Source organism: Ailuropoda melanoleuca, chromosome 8 (assembly GCF_002007445.2).
Source record: "Ailuropoda melanoleuca isolate Jingjing chromosome 8, ASM200744v2, whole genome shotgun sequence".
Classification (NCBI taxonomy): domain Eukaryota; kingdom Metazoa; phylum Chordata; class Mammalia; order Carnivora; family Ursidae; genus Ailuropoda; species Ailuropoda melanoleuca.
In genome coordinates, this window is record NC_048225.1 from 96,086,645 (window position 1) to 96,105,061 (window position 18,417).

General features: G+C 50.6%; 1 protein-coding gene across 2 annotated transcripts in view; it reads left to right on the forward strand.

Moving 5' to 3' along the window:
* PLXNA2 (plexin A2) overlaps positions 1–18,417 on the forward strand; it is a 223,695-nt gene that overhangs the window by 124,613 nt on the left and 80,665 nt on the right. Inside the window, exon 5 of one of the 2 annotated variants that reach the window (XM_034666931.1) lies at positions 1,787–4,394. The exons of the other annotated variant lie outside the window; for it this stretch is intronic. Coding sequence (XP_034522822.1) covers positions 1,787–1,801 — 15 coding nt within the window. The 3' untranslated portion in view covers positions 1,802–4,394. Of the gene's footprint in view, positions 1–1,786; positions 4,395–18,417 lie in introns of those variants that run through there. 2 annotated transcript variants of the gene reach the window in all.

An 18,417-nucleotide genomic window follows, 5' to 3' on the forward strand; every position in this document is an offset into this window, starting at 1 on the left:
CTCCGCCCTCTTCCTTCTCTCGGGTTCACTCGCGCTCCCTGGTTCACTGCCACTGAGCCCCCCGTAACTAACATGTTGCTCATTTTTCATCCTTAAGTCATCTGCCAGTTGCATCTATTTCTAGCCTCTGTCTTATGAGACGAGAATAAGGAAGGGAAACAGATAACTGCAGAGGCTCATTTGCCAATTGTCAGCTCCTGCCATCAGCACAGCTCTCTGCCTGCTTCTCCCTGGGTGCCTGGAAAAATCACTGTGACCTTTTATTTACTGGTTGATCTAGTCAGCTCAGGTCTCTCTGCCTCCCCCCTCCTCCAGCCCACCCTCCACATTCCCACCCCTCCACCGGCCCAGCGCCAGCTTCTCGCCTCCCATGCCCCCCATCCCACTGCGGGGTAGGCACGCTCTGCTGGTCCCTCCGAGCCTCCCTGTCTTCATGATCAGATTCTTAAAAACCCGTGGGCACAGACAAGAGGAAGTAGCAGGATCTGCTTGGTGCAGGCACCAGGGAAGATTCCTGCCATTGATCTCTTCTGTAGGCCCCCTCTTCATTCCCATTTCACCAAGGAGCCACACGGAGGTCAGTTTAGGCCAGCCAGTGACCCGCCCCAGAGCGACTGACTCAGTGAGTCGCAGCATTGCCTGGAAGAGCGGCTGTTTCTCCCAGGCCCCCACCCAGGCTTTGCCCTGTGAGCTTTTAGGCGCATCTCCTCTTCCATCCCCTTCCCCGAAACCCCGCCCTCACCTTGCACCTGCTCTGGCCAGCAGTTGCTCCTGCTTTTCTTTCTCTTCCTCCCTTGGCCCAGCCCTACTTTCCCCTGTGGCCCCTCTGAGCTAAGTGGGCTGAGGTGTGGAGCCCCGGGGATATGGGGTGGCTGTTGAGGGTAGTGACTAGGAGACCGAAGTGGCTAACGAGTGGGTGCTGCAAGAAGACCTTCCACAGAGGCCCCGAGAGGCTAGGAATGAGCCAGGCAGACCCAAAGTGCCCATGCTTTGCTTAGCTGCAGGAGTTAAGTATGTATACGGTGTGTGTGTGCACATGCACGTGTGTGTGTGTCTGTGTGCAATGCACACGCACATGTCTATATATCAGAAACACCCAAATTGGCTTGTAAAAAAAATTACCCAAGGTAGAGTATGGCTTTCTTATTCCACTGCCTTCAGGCCATCTGCCTTGGACGTCCCAGAGCCTTGCTGGCCCATCTCGGACCTGGCCAGCCACACAGCTCCCTCAAAGTTCGGAGAAAAGAATTTTAAAAGCCTCTTGTGCAAGTCAGCTCCCTGCTTTCCAAGCTCTCTTCTTGGCCCTTGCTGTCAGCATCAATTTTCTGCAGGGAGTGATTTAACCTTCATTTATTCATTAATTCTTTTTTCCCCCTTAACTTCATTAGGTAAGATTTATAAAGGTGCTGAATTGGAAAGGTCACCTGTCCCTGGGCCCAGGACACATTGTGCCTGCAACCCTTCTCATGAGCTTCCTTCCAACGCATTCTGGACGTAGGGAGGGGAGGGGGGTAGCAGAGGGGAAAGTCAGAGCAGAGCTTGCTGCTCCCTGGGAAGGCAGGGCAGGCAAGGGGATTCCAGGCCCTCTGAACACACTCTGTGTTACCTGCTTGCCAGTGGGAGGCCCAGCGGCAGAGGGGAAAGGCAGGCTCTCTTTGGCACCTCTGGAATCCGGGCCCCGCCTCTTACTAAATTGACCTTTGCCAAATTACCTAATATAAGCCCTCAGTTTCCTCTCAGATAAATTGTCAGTAATGATAGACTCTCCTTTATTGGGTTGTTGCAGGGATTAAACTGGTGATGTCAGAACACAGAGCACAGGACATGGCGCAACAGCAGCTTTTTAAAAAGAACTTGCGTCGTCCTGGTTGCACCCTGGCAGTATTGGACGGCCGTTAGCTCACTAACCACTGGAGACTGGCTCGCAGGGCGTCTGATTTCTCCAAGAAAGGCAGGCCACGTGGTCCATGATTGATCCTATCTCCAGAACCACAGGAAAAGCCTAAGCTCCTAGAGGAGCCAGGAAAAAACCAAGCCACCACTCGATTCAAGATTGCTTCCCGAGGCCTGGCAGATTTCTGCAGGAAGCTGGGCTAAGCTGGCATCCCGCTCTCTGCCTCGGCCTGGCCGTGCTCACTGCCCATCCTGCTGTTGTCCATAGCCATGGGCCTTTCCCAAGCCTCCGAGGCCTGCTGGGCTCAGCCTTCAGCCATCTCATCTCAAGGAGCTGTCTCTCTCATTAACAGCCTCCCTAGATGAAGGGAACACAGACTCGAGGCTCACGAACCATGCAGGTATTTTGAACTTGTATAAAGCTAAGGTGTCTGCTTGCTGCCACCTCCCTGTGTCCTTGCTCCTACGCCCCCTGCAGAACTCAGAACCGTCCCAGTTCCCTCCAGTCGGAATGAATTCAGCTCTCTGAGCTTCTCTAACTTCGTGGTAAAAATGACAGTAAATACCTGGCGTCTCCCGCATTAGGCTCTAAGCTTCTAAGAGACTGGATGCCCGTCCGAGGTACCCTGGCCCCTCCTGGTACCGACCGTACACTCTATCAGTGTTTGAGAAAATGATTTTAATAGGAAAGCACGGAGGAGAGCGGGCAGGCAAACCCGTTCTGTGGGCCAACCTGAGAATATTGGGTTTGAATATGATCACAGAGGATGACAAGAATTTTATTTTATCTAATATTTTTAGAGTTAGGGCCTCTGGAATGCAACATGCGAATTTATGCTCAGAGTGCAAATTGGAGCATGCCCAGATGAATGGAGAAAATTCTAGCCACCTCACATTTTCCAGAATCCCATTGCCCTCACCTGGGATCCCCTGTTTGCCATGCACTGAGAAGTAATTTGCAACAGAGGAAGGAACCCTGGGGCTGGGAAAATTTGCCCAGTGCCTCCACTGTGCTAGGCTGAACGAAGAGCCATGCTGAGCGCTGGACAGCAGCACGCGGCCCCACCACCCGCCCCGAGGAGCAGGGGGACTTCTGAACAGTAAGCCACCAGGAGACTTAAACCGCCAGTCCCGTCCCAGGCGGTCCTCCTTGGTATGCAAATCACTTCACATGTATGATATGAGTTCGTTCTGTCCTCACGCTCCCGGATTTAATGAGATTCTTTGGGCATTGTTAATAAACAATGCTTGACCTTTTTAGAGTGGCAACATCGTGTTGTTTTATTTGGTGAAATAGGGCCCTACACAACAGGCCATTTGGTATCGTTATTGTTCCATTTTCAAATGAATTTAGCTCTGAACATGAGGTCTGTGAGTCTCACAGTACCCATTGAGATCACTGGAGATACTGATGACTGAATAGCCCCGATAGGAAGTGACCAGTAATCATACCGGAACTTCAAGGGCATTTCTCATCAGCGGAGTCCTTCCCCGCTTCTCCAGCTGTGGCTGCTAGCACGGCCACCATGCGTGGCATCTAAGGACGCTGTAGCTTGACGCACTGTCTTGGCCTGGCCTGTGGAAAATCTCCTCTCTCTCTGTGATTCAAGCTACATCAGTACTGGCATTTGTAGGGAGGAAAGATGGCCTCACATCACCCTCTTTCGCTGGGCTTCCCGGAAGCGTAAGTTATCAGTCCGTGGTAGGTTGGGTTCCATTTTGCATGAAGTCTATGTGCGAGACTAACATCTAGTGGCCATGGGGTAATGGTGGTAGGCGCCAGTATGGGGTGTGAAGCCACACACACAGTTTAGTCTTGAAGTATTCTCTGTCTCTAAGGTCAGCTAGACTGAATAGATACTGCCCTGTCATTCCTGAAACTCTCGGTGTAGCCGCCCTAAGGGACACATCATGCTTCAGTGACAGAACAAAGGTGATTGACGTTTCCTGAGTCCAATGACCAGCTTCGTCCTTCTCAAACCAGATTACAAGCCCCTCCCACCTCCAGGTCTGCCTGTGGCCCAGGGGTGTCCCTTTCCTGCGTCCTAAGGCTACAGTCTTAACATATAAAATTACTTTGAACATAAACAATGACAGATAACCATTAGAGGAGAGCCGTCCTTTTACATTGTAAAAATAGAGTTGGGAATTGTCACTTTTAAGAGATAAGAGAGAGACATATGGGCAGAATACCAAGAGACTCTCATTTGCTTCTCAACATTAAATCTAAATCATAAAACCATAGACAAGAGACTCTTATATTTGGACCTTATTTTGTTTTCCTTTGTTCGTGAGAAGCATATGGAGGGCACAAAACACACACTCTCGAAACACGTATCCTTTCCCTGCACTTTGGTTTCCCCAATGATGAAAATGAATGAAGACTCCTTCCGGCCGGCCTCGGAGTCTAGAACTTCGGGATTGACCTTGATTCAGTGAGCTTTCTCAGGGTGAGCTAGTGGACAGTCGCCGCTATGACACTTGCTTGGGTGTGGGTGTATGAAGCTCTCTTCCTTCACCTTTTTGGCTTTGAGTTAAGAAATTTAAGAAGTCCCTGATTTATGCTACAACATGGATGACCCTTGAAAACACGATGCTGAGTGAGAGAAGCCAGCCACAAAAGACCACATTTCGTATGCTTCTATTTATACGAAACGTCCAGAATAGGCAAATCCCTAGAGACAGAAAGTTGGTGGTTGCCTAGAGCTGGAGCAGAAGCAGTTGTCTGGGGCTGGAAGAGAGGGGGGCCGGGGGAGTGACTGCTGATGGGCACAGGGTTTCTTTTTGGGGGTGATGACATTGTTCTGAAATTGATGGTGGTGATGGTTGTACGATTCTGTGAATCTACTAAAAACCAGTGAAGGGTACACTTCAAATGGGTGAATTTTATGAAATTATGACATGATTTTATGACTTATATCATGATAAAACTGTTATTTAAAAAAATACTAGGAAGGCAGGACCATAATTGTGTGGCTACGCCTTCCCCGGGTAACTACCACCCAGGCGGGCATGGGCAGCCCACCACAGACGATGCCAGGGTATAGCATCCAAGAAGCCTGCCAGCCTTCTTCTCATTTTCTTGTCCCTTCCCTGTCTTCTCCCTGCTCTGCTCCTGCCTCGGTTTCCTACTCTTCTTATTCCTTCTATCTCCCTTCTCCTTTATCCTTCTCTCTACTGATCGCACCAACCAATTGGCTCTCCTTGACCCCAGGAGGCTGAAAAGGGGAGGGAACAAGAGATAACAGTGAAAATTAATCATAACTGTAATAATAAATTATTAATATTATTATAAGTTATTATTAGAGCTGTCCAGGACTTAATTTAATCTCCACAACGTCCCTATTAGGGGGATAATTATCTGCATTTTATAGATGAAGAAACTGTGATCAAACAAGCAGAGTAACATGCCCAAGCTTGTCAGGAGCGAAACCAGAATTCAAGCCCAGGTCTGCCTGGCCTCAGAGTCTATTCTTCGAAGCATGATAAGACCTCAAATATGAGGTCGGGCTTGGTTATTTATTGATGAGTTACAATAGAAGTAATTTGATGGGGTTCAGAACTGCAGTATCTAAGATCTCATCTGTTGGTCTGATATTTATGGCCATTAATGGATGATATCTGTGTGGCTCTTCCATTCATTATGGTTTTCATTAAGACTCTCATCCTGTTTAGAAGTCTGTTTGTCATTTTTAACTCCTCTGTTTAATCTTGGGCAGCCCTAATCCTTCTTCACGACAAGCCCGAAGGAGACAGCTCCTGATGGCTCTTCCTGCCCACAGTTGTGTGCAGGCGGGGGCGGGAGGGGGGCAGTGAGTGTGGTAGGCACGTCTGTGTGTTCTGAGTGTGTGTGACAGCAATGTGTGTATGGAATGTCGGCGTGAGCGTGTGTGAAGTGTGCGTGCGGCGTCAGGCTGTTGCTGTGGAAGGTGAGTGCGTGGTGTGAGCGTGTGTTTGTGTTCCTGAGTGTGTTTGCATAAGAACACGAGTTTGTGGAGAGATACTGATGATGATGGTGTGTGTGTGTGTGTGTGTGTGTGTGTGTGTGTGTGGTGTAGTATTCTTTTTTCGGAAGCACGAGAATTCTTGAGCTGAGTCCCAGCCATTTGTTCCCAAGCACAGGGACTGCCTGCCCCCTCCCTTTCAGTGTGTTTAAATCCCTCCAAGGTGAGGGGTTGCAGGGAATCCTAGATGGGATAAGGGACCTGCCCATGAGACAGTCTTGGAAGTCGGAGGGGACTCCTGTCGCTCATCCGGGTCTCGAGCCTCTCTTTAGAGCTCCCCCACAATGGAAGGGGAGCTCTCCCGCCCAGCACTGTTGGTTTATAGGAAACTTCTTCCATTGGCCTATGCTTCCTTGAGGGAGGCCTAGAGTTGTTTTACTTTTTTGATTCTTATTTAAAATATCTACTCCCAGTGGAACTAGTAAGAAAAGAAATCTGAATGGGGACGTCCTTCTTGTGTCTTTCGTTATCCCCAGAACACACCCCGAAGCTCATTCTCTCTGCTTTGGCTTGTGATGTTTTCCTTCCCAGGACTTTTCACCCTGCCTTCCTCAAGTCACACCCTTTCCATGGAGACTTCCCTGCTCCTCAGCCCACACTGGACTCCAGCTTCCTTTGTGCCCCCCACTGCCCCCCCCACAGGGCTTATAAGAAGTACGATGTTTAGCCCTTAAAAATAGTCTATCTTTGGCCCAGCTAGGCTTGAACTCCAGTAGGCCCACACCACACATTTCGACTCTGTATTCCTGTAGAAACTTTGGGCATCAGGGCCGCCAGATATGATGGTTCAGGTTGTGTACTGCACAAAGCCATCTGGCTGAGGGGCAAGTGGGGGCTGAAACGGAGTTCTCACTCATCTCACCAACCAAGCACCTAAAGGGGCTGCCTTTTTCCAATTGCACACATGTGCTGTTCCGGCTAGAAGTGTTCCAGAGAGGGAGCTTTGGGAAGAGTTCAATCCTGTTGTCTCAAGGCCTCCAGTAGCAGCCAGAAGAATATTTAATGAGGGCACAGAGAGGGCTGCCTCCCCTTCTTGGCCCCATGTCCTCTTCCGGAAGGCCTTTACCCCCTCTCTGATTAATCCCATCGTGTTCTGATCACCACTTAACTCTGCTTGCCCTTGCCCCGCTCCAGCTTAATTTTCCCTTCTCAGTGTCTGCCTTTTAAGTATCCTAAATCTTGTTTTCACATCTTTGTTATGTCCTTCCAACTAGTTAGCAAGCTCTAGGAGGGCAGAGGGTGTTTCCATTTCCTTTGCTCTTGGGCACCCCCGTGACATCCATCTGAGCCCTCCACCCCTAGTGGGGGCCAAATCAGTGTTGATTCAACTGCGCCCCCGCTGAAGGAGAAACCAAAGCCCTGTGCTCAGAACCAGGGCATTGACCCCACTCCCCAAACACCAGCTCAGGGGACAGGAACACATTCACTCGGCCTCCCTCCAGGCTGTGGACTAAGTTAACCCTGAAATACCTGTAAGGAAAGTGCTGGAAAAGCTCAGCCCATCTCTGGTCTCTCTTTAGGGTGACCCAAAGTGCTGGACAGGGAACTTAAGAAGTGGTCCCAGCCCTTCACCAAATTAACCTTTAGTGATCACTCGGTGAGTGAGTGATCAGATTTCTGATGACAGTGGCTTGGCAGGGGACTAGAGCTGCACCCGTCTGGACCTGTGTTTGGTCTGAATGACCGGCAGGCCCCTGTGAAGGCAGAGCATCCCAGGAAAGGGCCCTCAGCTGGGTCTGTGACATTATGGCTTGATTGTTTCCCCTACAGAACAATGGATAAGGCATGCCCAGCAGCGGGAGAGGTATCTCCTGCCTTTCCTTCCCGAGACCTCCAACCCCGAGCCCTTGGCTGACCCCCTTCACTTCCATCACCACCGTTCAGCATTGGTGCCCCCCAAGCCCCTCAACATACTCTCACACTCCAAAATAAAGCATTCAGGCAGTCACTAAATAGCAGTATTGATGCCCCATCCCCGCATGCCCTGAAATGATAATGCATCACCCATGGTGCGCATCCAGACGGAGCCAGATTACGCTCAGGTGGTTAAAAGTCCAGGTCTAATTAGAGTTCCAGGGAATCAAGCCATTGTATTATTAATGATTCTCCAGCAATGTTCTGATTAAAACAGTAATTTTAATAAGCACAGCTCGATGCTAAGTGTTCACTGAGCACCTAATTACATCAGTTATAACTCCAAAATTATTTAAAATTCCCCTTTTTTTTTCCAGCAAACCCGGCATGCACCAAATAAAATAGAGACTCAGACAACTTGGTGATTATTTGCTCTAATTAATTTCCTAAGCACCTGTTAAAAAAAAGGAAAAGAATCTTTTGTTTCTCTTCCACTTCCCTAAGTTCCCCTCCACCCCTTTCTATCCCCAGCGGCTGCATGACATTGGTTCCATCTGACGCAGCCATTAAAGGAGACCAGGAATAGAAAGCAGTGAGGAAAGTGAAGATTCCAACATTCCCCGCCACCGCCACTGCCACCGCCCTCCAGGCAGGGGGGAGCTGCAGAGCTGTAATCCCCATCGATTGCTCAGGCAGGGTGGGCGCTGCGGTCCGGGAGGCAGGGGCACCCAGAGGGCTTCTCACCAGGAGCCAGCTCCTCACAACACCCTTGTCTTCATTAGACCAGCTTGGGATGTCACATTTAATGATTGTGCTGGCATCTCCTGAGGCCTCTTCATGGGGGCAGTTCTCAAATTCTTTTGACCCATGAACCCCTTGAGTTGAAAAAGAGACGGCTACACCCCCTGTCCACTCCCTGGAAGGACACCAGAGTTTCAGAGAGAACAGTGAGTGGAACCACCCGAGAGTCGACACCGAGTTTTCTTTTTATTTAAAATCATGTTATCAGTAAGTTACCAATTTGTCCCCAGAAGTAACACCATAATTGCCCTGAATGTGTGCAGTCAGCCTGACCCTGAACCATGCAGGGTCGTGGCTCTCACCTTGTGTGACCATCATGAAAACATGCAGCTGGGAACGACAGTCCTTAGCATTCTCATGCCCGCCCGTACATTGGCAGGTAGCATCAAAACGCTGCTCTATTTTGTCTCCCGCGGTCCCTTTGCCTCTGTCTCCAGCACCGGCATAGCTCATTAGTTCACTCTTGGATAGTAATACCAAGGCCTTCAAGTCTCAAACGCAGTTTCCATTTGGAGTTATAATGCCCAGTTCCAGACCAGAAGTAAAATTCTGGCCTTGACCGAAGCTCAGATCTCTGCCGTCCTGCAGCCTGGCCTCCTGCACGCTCCCCACTTGGAGCCACGAGGAGTGTTTCTGCTCTTTTTCTCACTTATGTTCCCCCACCCGAGTATTGCTATTGAACCCTTCGAGGAAGCAGAGAGAAAGGGTCATAGAGACCCTTTTGCACTTGACCTGGAGTCATCACAAGATAGCCTCTCGCTCTCTGAGCTGGCTAACACTGCTGACTCTTTCGGGGCTGGGGCCTCCGTGGGCCTTTGGATACCCTCTGTTCAGTTTCCCTGGCTGTAGCTCCCATCAGGCAGCGCTCTGCTCTCAGCCCTGATTTTCCAGCTCTTCCACCCACATAGAACCGATCTCCAGGGGTTTGTCTGGGAGAGGTCATAAAATGCTCCCAGGTCAGCTCTCCTTCCTGGGTGTCCACTTCTGGATCCTCGGCCTGCCACCGTCACTGGGGTGGGGTCGCTCAGGGCCTGCCCAAGGACCTGCCTTCAGTCTTCCTCCTCAGAGCTCACCAACTGGGTCTCTGGATTTCCTGCCTTCTGGATTTTCCTGTCCACTGTGTCCCCTACGGTCCAGGGCATGCATCTCAAGCTTTTCAAATGGTCCTATTCAAGGGTGGCTGGCTAGGTTACGACATTCCAAGGACTTCCTCCAAACATCTCACAAAATTCCTCCTTTTTCTTCCTTGACCCCTGTATTTCTTTGATCCGGGACCAGGACCCAAGATGAAGGGCAAGTGAATCTTGAGAATCTACTCTGGAAAGTTCTGTGATCGTCTCCCATCTTAGTGAGCACGCTGCATTCATTGTAACTTGGTGCTTTGCTGGGTGCTTTAATTTTGATATTTGATAATATTTACAAAACTGGAAACTGAGGCTCAGAAAGGTTAAGTGGTTCACCCAGCACAGCTGAGTACAGGGTGATGCTGAGCCAATTTCTTCTAACTGAAACAGTCATGTCCTTTCCATGACACCATGCACCTCTGCTGGGTCATAAACAGTAAGTCTATTTAAAAAGAAAAAGAAAAAAAAACACAAAAACACCTTTACATCACCTAATGGATCCCAGCAGAAGGCCAGGGGCGTCAGCCACACCTAGAGAACCTTCACATAGTTCTTAGTACATTTACTTAAGAAGCTTAAAATAAAACCTGGATCACTGGGCAAGTGTGATTAGCTTCTCAGCAGGTATTTATAGACCTATTTTGTGTAAGAAAGTGAAGTTGGAGCATACAGGGATATCTCACATGAAGAAGGAAAAAGCAGAGCCCTATGAGTAACCTAAAAAGATAGAGTCCTAAGAAGACTGTTTTTTACAAAGTGCATTAGAGTCCTGCCAGCTGGGCAGGTGGTCAGGTTCTAAATTCGGAGACATCATAGAGGCTGATTAAGGAAGGCTGCGTGGAAGAGGGGAAGCTCAGGGATTTGCACATGAGCAGGAGAGGGAAGGACATTCTGATGAGCAGGAATGTGTGAGCAAAGTTAAGGAGGCAGGAGAGTGCAGAACACAAGAGGCCACCGTGCCAGGACTGGGGGGTTGACACTGACAGAGGGAGTCTAGAGTGCAAATGTCAGCCTGGTGGGGAGCAGAAGTTAAAAGGTTCAAATATGGGGTGGGGAGGGGGGCATTTGGACTATAAACTTCATCCAAGAAGCAGTTTTTCTTGTTTTTGAAAAAATTTTTTGTATTATTTAGGTTTTTTTATAGCTGAGGGCATCATTATAAAACACTGCCTCCTGGAAGCCTTCCATGATTTTCCCTTTACTCTTATAGCTGTACTACATCGCAATCATTCTGCACTAATATTTCATTATAATTGGGGGGCTTATCTGTTTTCCGGTCAACACTCTGAGTACCTAAAGATTAGAGCCATGTCTGTTCATCCTTTGAACTTCGTGCCTGGCAGCACACATAGCATGTGGTTAGTATATACCTGTACATAATAACTGACCTCTATACGCTACACACCAGCCTCATGGTTTCCTAACCTGTGCCACCCTGCATGCCTAAGAGACAATTCAGAAGTTTGGAGCACGAGCTCTGCAGCTGGCCTGACGAGGCTTAAATCCCAGCTCTACAACTTCCTGGCTGGGTGACCATAAATGAATTCACTAAGATGCTCTATGCCTCCGTTTCTTCCTCATCTGCATATAGTGAGTCTTATATAAATATGGGCTGTTATTACCCCCATTTCACGAATCAACAACTGCGGCTTAGCTGAGGAAGCTGCCCGAGGTCACACAACTAATCAGCGAGGGGGCTGGGATTCGGACCTGGATGGTCTGACTCTAGGACCCATGCCCTCAACCTTTCTGGAAGAAAAAGAGAAATAAGGGTATGCAGGACACATCTGCTGTCCAGAGAACAGCATGGAGATCCATGGGGCCGACAGCCACCATCCTGCTCTGAGGAGGTGAGCCTGCAGCTGGGGGGGGAGGCAGCAGGGATGCTCTGACAGGGGCAGGTGGGGGACACGTGTGAAAGAAGAAATGCAGAACTTCTCCTTTTCCTCCTGGCTGCCTCTCTGCACCTCCTTATGTTTGGTCTCTGCTCATGCCCTTCCGTCCTCGTGGACTGTCCTTCCTCCATTCCTGCCTCTCGAAATATCAGCAAGCTTCCAGGCCTGCTGCGGAGGGTGATGCTTTCCTGGCCCGTAGAGATGATCACTCAGAGCTAGGAACCTCTCCAGTGACACTTGGACTTCCTAGCTTACCCACCAGCAGGTACGCTTCTTGAGGGCAGCCTAGGACCACGACTGACTTGAATTTGTCATTCCACCGTACGAGACTTGATAGCTGGTCTGGTGGATATATGAAGAGACAAGTGAACGAAGAATTCATACCTGGGTGGACTAACGAATAAGTGAATGAATCAATTAGCCCATGGACAAATAGAAGCACCAATTATAAAAATCAAATTATAGACAACCGTACGCAGGTCCACTCATGAATGCAGATTCCCAAGACCAGGTCAGCCAGCCCCTCCTGACTCGCCCCTGGGCACGGGCCACTGTGGCCCTGTAGTCATTGTTGCCTCCGTCAAACGGTCTTTATCCAACTGACCGGTCTATGCAGATGCCCAGAGCAGCACGGCAGCTCAGGATCCAGCAAAGCCTGGGAGCCTTCTTGCCTCACACATCACCACCTTGCCCGGATGGCATGAATGAACACAGAAAGGAAATTTTTAAAAATTTAATATAAGCATAGGAGACTCTTTTTTTTCTTTAGGCAGAGATTTAACATGTACTGTTATCCACCATCTCTCTATCTCTCCGTCTCTGTCTCTCTCTCTCTCTCTGTCTCTCCACACACACACACACATACACACTCATCCACTCACCTACTAACTTGTCCTAGAAAGCTGTGAGTGACAAGAAACTGCTCTGTCCTACCCAAGGGAGCCAGACACTTGGCATATGACGAAAAATCAGAGAGAATATTTTCAGATCTCATGTGTCAGGGAAGACAAGACGGCCAAGTCTCAGACGGTTAGAGAGAGAAATAGATGGCTGAGAAGAGGCCGTCCATGAGGTCCACCGGAAACCTGAATTCTGTTTCACAGCATGAGGCTGCGATGGCTTCTTGTCTGCTCAGATGCATACAACACCTTAGGTGGAGAGATGGGGGCCCATCTCAGCCCAGTGCCTGTGGATGGAGCGAAGCTGGCTTGGACCTTTCTTATGTGCGTAGCTGTTGGTTAGGGAGGCTTGAAGAAGGGCTTGTGTGGCTGGGCTTGGCCAAATCTTATACTCTTCAGTAGGGCTGCTCTCCTTATGTCAACGTGACCTGGGAACTCCAACATGGCGTCCCTTCATAAGCCCAGGAGCAGATACCAGGGAAGATATCAAGAGTGGGAAATTAGTACACCAGGAGCCCCTGAGAACCTACAAGCTTGTGTCAGTAACCATGAGCGCCCACATCAGAGCCAGAAGGACACTGGGCACCAGGACACAGAAACCAGAGCTTGGTTGGGAGGCAATGCCAGGGCCTCTACCCAAAGGACCTTATTTTTACGGTCCCCATCAGGAGCAGGGATGTCCTAAAGGCCCCACTTTCCCTCTCATAGAAGGATTCCGAGTCCTCATCCCAAACCACACTAAGCGTAGTCCACACCTTCTACCCAGACAACAGCAAAGGTGTCCTTACTCCAGATCCTGACCGGCCTCTCCTGGGCCCTGATGATTCCCTCCGCAAAGCTCACTTCCCAAGCTTATGCACCATAGACGCTTCAAAGAGAATTTGGGATTAACTGCGCTCCGCACCCTCTCATCTTGCTCCGCTGGTAACTGGAAAGCAGGGGAGCAGAAGTTAAGGGGATGGAGCCCAGAAACCAGGGCCTATAAGGCAGAGCCCCAGCTCTTAAATGGAATCAGTCTCCACGTGGTAAGGTTATACTCAGGCCCCGGGCATCCAGGGGCCCCAGTGGAATCCCCTGAATAAGTACAAGTGTGGAATGAATACACAGGGAGTGGGTGGGTGAAGAGTCATCCCGGCCATGGCACTCCATCCCCCTGCCCTCATCACTTCTCCCCTGCTGGGATAGATGAGTTGATGTTGACCCTTCAGAGAACTTTGTGGGACCCGGGCTGATCCTAGGCGTCTGAGTCCCGGGTGGGAGATCTGTTTTTGTTATTCCTTAGGCCCCATTGCTCATCCCCGCTTTCCTCTCCCACCTGCTTTCCCTAACTGGGTAAACCCACAGTTGTCATGGAGACAACACAGTATCCGCACCTCTACTACTCTGCAGATCTTTCCAAAAACCAAAACCAGAAAGGGCCCTACTTGTACCTCCCTTGCATCTCTGGCCCAGAACTCCAGTCTAAGAAAATATGCTACGGCGTTTGGGATATCTACTTTGCCCATTCGGTTTCCTGCCCTCTTTGTTCTTTTCCTTTGCCCAAGTTTTACCTGAAGCCTTAGGAGATGAAGCTTGATTTGACTTTTTTCCGCAGAGGATCTTGAGTTTTAGTGCACCTCGGCCTCAAGGAGGGATTATGTCTTCACTGAGGACAAGACTTGGAGTGGCTGTACTGCTCTTCATGCAAAGGGCAGATGTAATTCTCCCCATATGACGGATCAGCAATCTCAGCCCAGAGAGGCTAGGTGGCTTGCTCAAGGTCACTCAGCACAGGAGTGCAGAGCCTGGGTGAGGGCCCTTTGCAGCTTTCCTGTGCAAACACTGCCACCTTCAGTGGGGTCTGCGGATAAAGACTGAGCATGGTAATAACTACCACTATTGAGCACCAACTGTGTGCATGGCTCTTGGTGTGTGAGTGTCAGTGAAGCCCCCAGACAACCTCGTGAAGTTGATATCATTATTGTCACCATCTTACAGAGAAGAAAACTGAGGTAGGGAGAGCTGACAACTTAATGTCATACAGCTTATCAGCTGTCCCCTTCAGTGTCCACCCTTCAGTACAAAATATAGTCTCTCGCTGGAAAAAAAAAAAAAGGATCCAGGAGAGGCCATTGCTCTAGTGCTCATCAAAAGGACAAATTTTACTGGTCAGATTTTCTTTTCTTTTCTTTTCCCACTGCCCTCTCCCCTTTGACTCCTGCATAACCGTCTGCTGGGTTTTATGAATGAGGAGGGAAAAACTGTCATTGAAAAGTTCAACCAACTTTGGATTCCGCTCTCTGAGTGATAGATAGCTTTAATTACCCCGAATTACTCAGCCACTCCACTCTTCTCCCCCAAGTCATTAAAAATAGATTTTCTCTTTGAACTCCACTCCGCCCTGAGGTCCCCAGATAGTCAGGAGTTCTTAGGAGCCAGCCCCAGGGTCAGCTTCTGGTCGGAAGGTTGCGCGTTGCGCGTTGCTCTCGTTGCAATCATAGACTCTAGTACCTCCCACTGGTTTTCTGGGGGTCGGTGCCTCCTTTTTCTTAATGATATTGATCATGTGACTTTTCGCAGCTCTGAGGACAGGCAGGAGGCTGGGCCGGTGTTTACTTTGTGAGGATTTAAGGAGGTCTCACACATGGCTATTGATTTTTGAAGACCTGGATCTAAAACTAGGAACAAACCATAGTGAGTTCTTCACGTTAATTACTGGAAGCTTGATAAGTAGGAATGACTGAAGCTGAAACTGTGAGCTCAGAGGTGCTCTGCTCCCCTATGTGCAGGTCCTGTTGTGTCCCTGAGAAAGGTAAGAAACTGGAGGCAAACCGGGTTGCCTTAAGCCACACAGCTAACCCGTAGCGAGACCAGGACAGAAAGCGCCTTCCGCCTCTGTGCTGAGCCCTCCGGGACATTCCCGGGAGGCTCGGGATGGAAACGTGCAACCTGCTCAGAGCCTCTCCCGTTATTGTTCTGGGTCCTGGCCAGCTTGAAAAAGAGCCTAGCAGGCGCTCTTCCACCTTCACCAGCCTCTCCCCATCTCGGCACTCTGACATCACCCCTTCTGTTGCGTCGAGCTCGGGCTTCACCATCTGAATCATAGCGAGCAAACAGGAGAGTAACATGGGCTAAGAGGCATGCAGCGGTCAGATGGGTGATTGTACAGATCTTCCTGCACTTAGGATGGGGTGACGTTCCCCATCAACCCACCGTCAGCTGGAATGCACCTGGTACACCTAGCCTACCGAACATCAGAGTTGAGCCTAGCCTACCTTAAATGTGCTCAAAGCACTTACACCAGCCTCCATTTGGGCAGAATCCTCTAGCACAAAGCCTATTGGATAATAAAGTAGTACCTATCTCGTGTCGTGGATTGAATACGGTACTGAAAGTGAAAACAGCATGGTTGTAGGGCACAGAATGGTGCTAAGTATGTGGCTTGTTTACCCCTGGGATCACGTGGCTGACTGGGCGCTGTGCTCGCCGCCACCACCGCCCAGCAGCTGAGAGTGTCCTACCGCGGACTGCTAGCCTGGAAAAGGATCCAAATTCAGAATTCAAAATACGGTCTCTGTTGCTTGCATATCGCTTTCACGCCATCTGAAAGTCGGAAAATCTTAACTCAAACCATCCAGAGTCTGTGATTGCGGTGTCCAAGAGCATGGCCGGGCACTGTGGCTGGCACCTATTTCTAGAAGAAAGATGGCCCCAGAAGCCAGCCCTTGGGGCAGCCTCAGAGGAGGGGACCTTCCATGTTCAGGGTGGCCTGTCTCCGCCTCCACACCTTCAGCCCAGGAGCCAGACAAACCTGGACTCCAGGCCTGTGCCTGCCACGTGCAAGGCATGTGACCTTGGGCAGGTTAGTCCACTTGAGACTGTTTTCTAGTGAGTAAAGTGAGCCTAAGATTACCTTGCCTGCGAAGATGGCACAGGATTAAATGAGATAATATACACCACGTGCCTGGCATGCAGTAAGCGCAGGATAAATGAAAGCTGTCATTATTATTATTCCTGCTGCCTCATGCTGTTCTGCAAGCTCAGCCTACTGCCCAGCTCAGAGCCGGATAGGGCCAGCCAGGAGCCTGCCAGCCATCTGCCGGAGACCTCGGGCCCTACCGCCTCCCCCGCCCCCATCCCTGGGGAGCAGATCCAAGGAGGGGCTCTCATGGCTGGCCCATACCTCTGCCCCCACCCACTCCTAACAGGGAGGTTTCGGTGAAGACGCGCCTTCAACGCCCAGTAGACAATTAGCTCTTTGCCTGAAAGGACCAGAGGAGAAGCTGTCTTTCCCCATGGAAACTTGCTGAACCGTAGGCGATAGAGTACGAGGCATGGCAGGAGCTGGTGATCCTGTCCGGTTCCTGGGGGGTCCACTGTGGCTTGGGCTGAGCACTGGGCTAGGCCTCTCCGAACAGCTGCCCGTGTCCCTCTTCCAGTGAGGACTGAACCTTGGCCCCATCTGGTATGAAGGGAAGGACAGAGCCCCAATCACTCAGGGCTCTCGAGGCTGACTGCACCTTGTTGCCACAGGGCTGACGGGGTTTGGGGAAAGCCTGCGAAGAGAGACTCCCCCCACCTGTCCATTCCCCCATGGATGACTACTGGGTGACAGCAAGCTACGCAGAACTGTGGGAACAGAGAAGCAAAAGGCTTACCTGCCCTCAGGTTCCCTCCGGCCTCAAACCTTGTCTACTGAAGCTGTCCCCTGAACCTCTTGTCCCTCCTCATCCTCAGAAGCTCCCTTCCAGTATGTCACCCACGTGGGCCATGGAGGAGCCACTTTGCCCCTCACTACGAGACGGAGCCGGGTTAAGCCAGCCCTTCGGGGGCCTCTCTTTCCTAACGGATCAAGTGGAAATCACAATACCTAACAATGGCGGCCCTGTGTCCCTCCCTGGGGAGTTGTGCAGATCAAAGGATAAAGTGTGTGAAAGCACTCGGAAAAGCTCAAACCCTCCCTTGGTGCTGGGATGCCAGTGCCACGGATGGTAGTCCACGTGCCAGGCCCGGCGTGGCTCTCTTCCGTCTGCTCTCTGCGTGGGTGAAGCAAGAGCATCGCACTTGGCTGGAAAACAGGCTTGAATTGGGAAAAAAAGAGAAAGTGGGTCTGAGACCATCCTAACTGGAAAGGGAGAGAGGGCCAGCTGGCGGGACCACCTACAGAAGGTACGAGGGAAAGGAGCAAGGCTCGGGGAGACAGTTGGGCTTCAGCTGCTGTGCGCTTTGCCCCGGGCCCTGGGGACCAGGAGCTTGGATCAGACCAACTGCCTGCCCCAGCCAGGCTGTGTGTGCCACCTCCCGCCCCTACCACCTGGCTCCTGGCCACTGAGAAGGCCTCTGTTTCTTCCCTTGTGTCAGGAGGCTGGGGACACGTGTGGGGACAGGTGTGCCATCTGGCAGGGGGCGCAGATTCCAGGGAAGCAGGGGATTAAATGCTAATTCTGAAGGGAGAATAGCTTCCCCTGATTTCTTCCTGTTCTCTGTGTCTCTCTTACACTACGGCAGAGGAATCCTTCAGGGCCTTGTGAACCCTGAGCGCCTTGCCCCCCAAGGCGAGCCTCTGCTCTGTGTCCTTTGAGCCATGACCGTCTCTTGATTCTACCTCTATTGTGACATCTACCCCATTGTGTTGAGATTATCCATTTCCTTGGTTTTGTCCTCAAACAAACCAAGAACTCCAGGAAGGCAGGGAATATAGCCGCAGTGCCCAACAGAGAGTGTAACACAACAGCAATCAATGGTCAGTAAATGTTTAAGAACTGCGGGGAACCAGGCCCATTCCATTGTCAGAATCCAATGTGCTGGGCTGCTTCACCTCAGCTATTTCTCCAGTAGACCCATCTGGGTTCTCAGAGCCACATAGCTCCTTTCAGGTGTCCACACAGGGTGGCGGAAACATGGCATTGGTTCTCCGTCGCCAGGCTGACTTGGCAAAGGGCTCTGGCTCCTCTGCCTACCACTGGAC